Consider the following 8,929-nt stretch of genomic DNA (forward strand, 5'->3'; position numbering starts at 1 on the left):
AAGTGGTTTTGGAGATGCGATGCGAGAGCCCTGCGCCACGTACTTTTTTCTTCGTGATTTGTCTGTGCAAAAATCCCACGTCAGAAAGGGCACAAAAAGTGTACTAAAACAAAAGAATTTGGCCCTTTAATCTCTCTCTTCTTTCTCTCTCTGACCTTTACTCATTATTTCTGCTTCTCTCTTTTTCAGTGTTAAGGTGTTTATAATATTAATAGATTTTGTTTTTTAATTTTTTTATAATGTATTAAATAATATATATCATGAAATGGTGGTTGCACCGTCCGGCCAAACAACCTCTAATTTCATGAATTCTTCATAGTTTCTTGATTTTTTGAGTCAAATTTTCTTTTTCGTCTTCGAAAAGGTTATGAACCTGCAATGCTCGTGCAAATGGTGAACGAGCTAGATCAATGCTCTTAGGGGAAAAATTGTCTTGAAAAAGAGCTTTAAATAATTAATGATTGTGTTTTGTTTGGACATTTGAATAGCTGAATGTGCGAAAAGATGGGTGACTTGATATTGACGAAGAAGACACTTTCGATGAAATGGCTAAGGAGACACGATTGTTTTGATGAAGTAGGATGTGTCTGGTGCTTAGTCATTTTTCTTGGAGCCCTGCCATGAATTGGTTCAATTAGTCAAGTGATTGGGAATTGGAAAAAAAAAGGACAATTGGCCGGCTTATCGACCAGCTTCTTGTCGGAAAAGCTCTCCGGAGATGAAATTCTCCGTATAACAAGGAAAATACCGATAAGACAAATTTATAAAGATTATGGAAAGTTAATTTTGAAGATGGTGATAAGAGGCTAATAGGTAAGTTGGTTTTCTGGTGCCTATAATTATAATTTTATGTATTATATTTCTTTCTGGTGATATTGAGAATTTTATTAGTAAAATTTTAGTCTATCTCTGATGTCTTATTCATTTTTTTTTTTTCTTAGTAAAATTTTATTAGTGTATTTAGTCGATATCTTTATGGTGATATTGAGAATTTTATCATTAAAATTTTAGTGTATCTATGATGTTTTGTTCATGTTTTCTTTTCTTTTCTTTTCTTTTTCTTTCTTTTTGATTTTTACATAACATCTTCTTTTTTTCTAGTCGTTAGATTATTTTGATTTATTTCATGTTCATTGGATCTTTATAAAAAAAAAAATTAACTCCTCTATAAATGAATTAATTGAGAGAGCAAAAACTTGAATTGAATTTTGTTAGTTGTGCACACACTACATAAGCTTCACACTTAATTGTGCATACCCTACATGCGTGTATCAACTATCGTGTTAGTTTGGGAATTATTTTTCAGTTATACTAGTTTGAAAGTACTTTTTTCTTTTCTATTATGCTAGTGGAGGAAAAAACTTGAGCCCTATTATAAATTAGTTCAATTAGTCAAGTGATTGGGAATCGGAAAAGAAGGATAATTGGATTATTGATTGTTTTTTTGTTGCGGCCTGGATTAAAATTTCTTCAAACATAAAAAAAAAATCTATATATTCAAAAAACATTTACATTGTTATTGAACTCGATATAACGATACAAACTTAAAAAAATATCAAATAAACTCTTTACTTAGCTCGAATCTTAAATTAAATCGTGAAAGAGTTGTCTCGAAATAACCTTGTTGATCAAGTAAATTCAATGAAAAAAATCCAAGGAAAAAATGAAACAAACAATTCATTCTAGTCAACCTGTTAAACCTATGACTCGGGTCATGAAATCCTATGTTGAGTTAAATTTTTTATTTTATTATATGATAAAAATATTAATATAAATTTATAATCAATTCAATATTGAATGATAATTTAATAAAAAAACAATTTAAGGATAAAATTTAAAAAAAAATAAAAAAAATCACATCTCAACTCTTTATATAGTCCGGGTTTTAAATTAAATCGTGAAGAAGTTGCATCAGCGTGACCTTCTTAACTAGGTATATTAAAAAAAAAAACTCACAAATTATTATTATTATTATTTTTTAAGTAATGTGGTAAATGAATTGCCACATAACAGAAAATGTTGTCAGCGCTGCCACTCGAACCCATTAACATCTTCACAACAGTTGCACATGATAGCTAACTGAGCCACGTAACAAATTTATTAACAAATGGTTTAAACAATATATTAACATAATTTATTGTTTATATAACTAGTTCAATCAACCTCATGCCTTTTAATTGTTTTAGTAATAATTTCGTCCCACTCATAAATTTAATGAAAAAAACATTCCAATCTAAAGTCCAATCCATTTATTAAAAATAAAAATGAATTTTGTCATCAGAAATAAAATAAGACTATTTTTTATAAAAAAGTCAAAAATATATTTTAAAATATTCATTTTAATAATTTAAATAATTTAAATATGGTTATAAAGCAATCTTCATAATATTTTAGTACCTCCACTACAACATTATCCAGTTTTACCGACGGATTAATTCCGTCGGTGATAGCAATGAAATCCGTTGGTGAACCCAATACCGACGGATTCACCGACGGACTCTATCCGTCGGTAAACCAGTCGTCGGTAAATTCCATTTTCGTCACTAATTCTGTCGCAAATAAAAAAAATCATCCACCGACGGAAACACCGACGGTAATACAGACGGATAGGCGCGCCAAAAAAAAAATTCCTCGCGGGAACATTACCGACGGCCAATCCGTCGGTAAGTTTAAGGGTAATTACCGACGGCATCACCGACGGGTTTTCCGTCGGTATGTATGGCAAGGCTTGTAATTTTGTTGCAACTCTCTGTGTAATACCGACGGATATTATCCGTCGGTAAGGCCGTCGGAAGTTAATCACCGACGGATAGTATCCGTCGGTGATGCCGTCGGTAAAGATGGCATGGATGGTAATTGTTCGGCAACTCTCTGTTAAATACCGACGGATATTATCCGTCGGTAGGTATTTGAAATATATATAAAAAAAATGAATTAATTGTAAAAAACATTAATAAACAAATAAAAATGCATTAAACATTAAAAATGTAAAAGTAATAATATTCATTACAAATTTAATGTGTTTAAAAAACAAAATTAAACTAGAATAGCGGCGGAGCTGGAGGAGGAGGAGGCTGGTTGTTCCCGGGACCAAACGGCCAAAAAGAAGCTGCACAAGTATCGTCACCCATCTTTGATCTCATCTCCATGACTATTTGACGGAGCTCATCATAATTCGTCGAGAGTTGTTGATATTGTTGTTTCAACGCAATGAACTCCTCAGACTGGGTGTTCGATACTGATGGAGAGCTTCCAACAGTTGAGACACTACGAGTCGAACGCAAGTTGTCAGCTGTAGTGTTGGAGAGCCCGTAAACCCTGTTTTTATCGGGTCCACCAGACGATCCCGCCTCCATCCACAAATCTGGATCAAAATCTAGATGGGTCGACGGATTGTCCCCATATCTCTCCCTCAACCGGCTATTATAGGTCTCCTGAAAATTCCATCGGTAAAAAAATCATCAAATGCAATTCAAGATGCAATTCAAGAAAATAATAACTTACAAAATAAAATGAATGAACGAACATACCACGAAGTGCTGAGCACGGTTGTCCACGAACTGCTGCACCCCTTTTTGGCGGTCTTGACTCCGCACATGCGTCTCTAGAAACAGCTCCATTGGACTCGGTTCACGTCCAAGAGACGCAGCCTGTAAGGCAAAAATAGGTTGAAAGTTAAATATATTATAAGGAACGACAAATTAATTATCGATATATTTCAATAAAATTAATCTTACCATCCGCTTTGCATGTGCGCTGAATGGGACAGATCCGCCAGTGTGCGTGGTCACCGAACCATAAATTTGCCGGTTCCGGTTATCGGCGCCAGACTGTGAGCGCCGTGAGAACCGCTCTGAGGTCACGTGCTCAATATATGCCGTTCATATTTCCCCCGAGATGAATGGCGGTTTGAATTCCTGCCAAACCGCCACCTCATTCCATCCTTCAAGACCGTTATCCCTCGCATGTTTTTTTGATTTTTTTTGGGTGTCATGCCAAAAATCACGCAACCTACTTCCATAGTAACAAATTAGAATTTAAAACATTAAATTATAAAACAAAAATAAATATTATTTTTGATGTTACCTAGTTGCCGCGTGATTCTCCCATACCCTCCTCACAACATTGTTGTCCGCCCTATCCCACTCAAATTTGTTCTGTGTATATAAATAATTCATATAAAATAAAAATAGTACAAGATATAAAATTATAAAAATCATTTATTAAAAATAAGCTGGAAATTAAAAATTAACACCGACCTGAAATCGCTTAAACCATGCATCGATATTAGGTTTCCACTCAGGATGTTTGGAAACCTGGCTCCATTGAAACAATGGAATCTCCATCGACGATTTAAACGCCAATGTTATAGTCCTTGCAGCCTCAATGTTTGTAAACCTGAAATTAAATAAAAGTAGTAATTAATATTAATTAGTTGTTCATAAATTATGTTATAAGTATATAAAAAAAAATCTAAAACCTAAACAAACTTACATTGAGAGGTCATCCTTCCATTGTGCCTGGTACTTGCGGGTGAATTGACCCCGCTGTGAAGGCACACCGCTTCTGCGCTGTGAAACCGCGCTAGAAGAGGCAGCATCACAAGTTGGCGTAGATTCCTCGCCGTGATCAGCACCTAAGGATACGTCCTCCTCGCTGCTAGAAGAACTAGCTGCAACCGTCTTCTGACGACGTGCTGTAGATTTCATTCTACGCATCTACACACATGTATACGAATAATTAACTTCGATTATTTAAAAAAAAAATCGACAGAGTCTCCCCTGTACTGGGGGGTCCCAAGTTGTCGACAAAATCAAATTACACTTCCAATTTTATTTCACATCCCGATCCAATCATCCTGGATCTCAACCCAACTCATCATCATCAACACAACATTTTATTCAATAACATCATATAGAATTACAACTATGAACATTCATTTAATTATTTTATCCTAAATTAAGATAAACTAATAATTAAATGCAATTCTATATATATAAATTAACATTTTTAAAATAAATCAACAATAACAATTATATTTATAAACTAACATTTTTAAAATAAATCAACAATAACAATTATATTTATAAACTAACATTTTTAACATAAATTCAACAATAACAATTATAGCAATACAAACAATAATATCCTAAATTAAGATAAACTAATAATTAAATGCAATTCTATATATATAAATTAACATTTTTAAAATAAATCAACAATAACAATTATATTTATAAACTAACATTTTTAACATAAATTCAACAATAACAATTATAACAATACAAACAATAATATCAAAACTAAAAAACTAAAATTAATAAATAAAATTAAAAAACTAAAAAACACTACACAACACACAAAATTAAAAAACATTATATCAATTCAAAATAAATTTGGGAATAAAAAATGCTTACCTTAATAATGTGTGGAATTTAAGATTTTATCTACAAACAATATACAAAACAAAGAACACCAAAAAAAATAATCATAATTAAAATAAAAAAAATACAAAGATAAAGAAAAAAAAAATACATACCTTTTGAAACTAAACTTGAGAAGAAGATCACACTTGAGAAGAGGAGAAGAGAAAGGGAGAAGAGGAGAAGAGGGAGACGACGGGGGAGGAGAGGGAGGAGATGACGGGGGAGAAGAGGGAGGAGACGACGGGGAGAAGACGGAGGAGAAGAGGGGGAGACGAGGGGGAGACGACGGGGGACGACGGGGGAGAAGAGGGAGGAGAGGGAGGGGGAGACGACGGGGGAGAGGAGGGGAGGGAGGAGACGGTGCGGGGGGGTGGGGGGCCGGTATATATAGTGAAATTCCGACGGAATTACCGACGGCCCTTAATTGCTGTCGGTGCGATTAATTTCCGTCAGTAATTCCGTCGGAAATTAATTGAAATGCGCACCAAAAAAGTTCGAAAATCCCGCCAAACTTTTCGATCCGTCGGTAATCAGTCGGAAATGCCGTCACACGTGTCAGACATGCGTGCGGACAATTCTGTCGGTGATGCCGTCGGTATTGGCGTCGGAAACGCCGTCGAAAAGCCGTCGGTGAATGTGGCAAAATCCCGTAATTTTTTTGCAACTCTCTGTGAAATACCGACGGGTTATATTCCGTCGGTATATCCGTCGGTGAATGTGGCAAAATCCCGTAATTTTTTTGCAACTCTCTGTGAAATACCGACGGGTTATATTCCGTCGGTATATCCGTCGGTGAATGTGGCAAAATCCCGTAATTTTTTTTGCTACTCTCTGTGAAATACCGACGGGTTATATTCTGTCGGTATATCCATCGGTGAATGTGGCAAAATCCCGTAATTGTTTTTGCAACTCTCTGTGAATTACCGACGGGTTATAGTCCGTCGGTATATACGTCGGGAAACCCGTAATTTTTCTTAATTTTTATATGTAACCCTCTCAAAAAATCTTGAATTGCTAACTAAAAAACACACACAACACAATAACAACGGCTGACCCTTAAAGAAGAATAAATATTTCATGTTTCAAATTATTACATTATAAAAATAAGGCTTTATAACATGTTTAGTTAGTCGGAATTTTCATCTTCGTCCTCCATTGAATTGTTATCATCAGCTTCATCGCATTCTTCAATTTCGTTATCATCTTCTTCAACAACATTCTTTTTTCCACTAGTGGAGCTCAGAACAACATTCAACTCCTCTGCGTCAACATCAACAAGACTATCGTTGAAAACGCGAAAATTCAAATTTTCTTCTAAGTCAACTCGGTATGATTCAACCAACTCACTAGCTTGAAAGACTTCATCTATCACACTTGTGTCTTCGTTCTCATCCTGAACAACCTCGACACGACCCTTGGGTTTTGTTTTTAAAACGGATAACCAATCAACTCTTGATCTGTCCTTTCTAAAGGAAGGGGTGTATGTGTAATAAACTTGTTGGCATTGCTTTGCGAAAACAAAGACGTCGTTTACGTTACGGTGTCTAGCTTTTGAATTGATTTCAACGAGACCATAGTGAGGATCTACTCTGATTCCTCTGTCAGTTGTGTCATACCAATAACATTTGAATAAAAACACTCTATTTTGCTCGCTATGATATTGCAGTTCGATGACCTCTTCCAATCTACCGTAGTAGTCAACTTCAAACTCACTAGAAGTCGATCCCTTAATACAAACACCGCTGTTGTATGTCTTTCTTCCATGCCCGTATTCTTCAGTATGAAAGACATATCCATTGACAAAATATCCATTATAGCACTTGACTTTTCTTTCAGGGCCCAGACATAGTAAAGACGGTGAAATAGCAGCACTACCTCCCATTTGATAAACCTAGCTTGTAAATTAAATACAACAATAATCAATAAACGGATATTATGTAACATTGACTACAATTAATTACATTGCAAGAGATAATGAGTTTGTGCTAGGACTTACATGTGTTCTAAACCATGTGGCAAATTGTTCATCTTGTAATTGAAAGATCTGGGATTCGGTCAGCTGTGAGTTATTGGACAGTAAGTATCGTCGATGTTGCCTGCAAGGTTGTTCCAAAGTATATGAGTGTATGGTATCACAAAACATAAATAGTATACTCTTGACAAAGTTTAAGTCGAACATCTACTTACTTAATAAAAGGTCTCAGCTCATCACAGTTAAATAGGACATAATTGTGTGCTTGTCTGAACTCTATTTCAGACAAATATCTTCCCCTCACGGCATTTTTAGGTGTGGGTCGTCCAGGATTGGAGAATATTGACAAGTTCCCACTTGAATGCACTTCACCACCATCATCATGCCGTGGAACACGGTTTATCCTCGTTCTCAAATGAGGTTCGAAATAGTATGAGATAAATGTTGAGATCTCCTCAACAATATACGCCTCACATATTGACGCCTCAACATGCGCCTTGTTCTTAACCTTTTTTTTAAGATTGAACAAGTACCTGCATATATATATATATATATATATATATATATAATTATCAATTAAAAACATTAAAATAAAAACATTTAATTATAAATGTCATAGCAACTGTAATATCTAACCTCTCGAATGGATACATCCATCTGTACTGGACCGGTCCTCCAACTTTTACCTCAAACGGTAAATGTACGGGTAGATGCTCCATTGAGTCAAAAAATGATGGAGGGAATATCATCTCAAGTTTGCATATTGTCTCGACGATATTCTTTTCAAGCCTCTCAATGTGATCAACATTCAACTTGCTGGAGCATATATCTCTGAAGAAATGACTAATCTCCGTTAGTGCATCCCATATCCCCTTTGGCAACAAATCATGAAAAGCTAATGGGATGAGTGTTTGCATAAACACATGGCAGTCATGACTCTTCATTCCATATAATCTGCATTCCTCCGTATTAACCAGCCTTGATATGTTCGAGGCATGTCCATCGGGGAAACGCAGACTCTTAAGCCATTTGTAGACTAGTAGTTGTGCGTTTTTCTCTAGCACGAAGCTTGCTCTTGGTTTTGCGACCCGTGACCCATCACAAACCAACTCCATATTTTTACGGTTACAGAACAGCGCTACATCCAATCTAGCCTTGATGTTGTCCTTTGTCTTCCCCTTCACATCCATGACGGTGTTGAAAATGTTCTCAAACACGTTCTTTTCAATGTGCATGACGTCAAGGTTATGGCGGAGAAGATTGGTCTTCCAATAAGGAAGCTCCCAAAATATACTTCGCTTCACCCAATTATGGGTCAAACCAAAACCAGGAAACTTCTGCTTACCTGATTGGAGACCAAACACAATTTCACCGTACTCTGACACAACATCAAACAATTCTTCACCGGAAAGACGCGGGGGTGCAACATCATTTTCAACCCTGCCAACAAAGAAATCCTTTCTGTTCTTTCTGTACCTGTGGTTATGTGGCAAGAAACGACGGTGACAGTCAAAAAAAGAAGCTTTACCCC

At 35.7% G+C, this 8,929-nt stretch overlaps 1 protein-coding gene across 1 annotated transcript; it reads right to left on the minus strand.

Moving 5' to 3' along the window:
- Window positions 1-4,096: 4,096 nt before the first annotated feature.
- Window positions 4,097-5,064, minus strand: LOC127904246 (uncharacterized). Its single transcript, XM_052446701.1, has 2 exons — window positions 4,495-5,064; window positions 4,097-4,398 (listed from the first exon to the last, which is right to left on the minus strand). Exons 1-2 carry the CDS (start codon window positions 4,716-4,718, stop codon window positions 4,242-4,244), a joined length of 381 nt encoding a protein of 126 aa, XP_052302661.1. The 5' UTR covers window positions 4,719-5,064; the 3' UTR covers window positions 4,097-4,241.
- Between the last annotated feature and the right edge of the window lie 3,865 nt (window positions 5,065-8,929).

Source organism: Populus trichocarpa, chromosome 14, assembly GCF_000002775.5.
Source record: "Populus trichocarpa isolate Nisqually-1 chromosome 14, P.trichocarpa_v4.1, whole genome shotgun sequence".
Taxonomy (NCBI): domain Eukaryota; kingdom Viridiplantae; phylum Streptophyta; class Magnoliopsida; order Malpighiales; family Salicaceae; genus Populus; species Populus trichocarpa.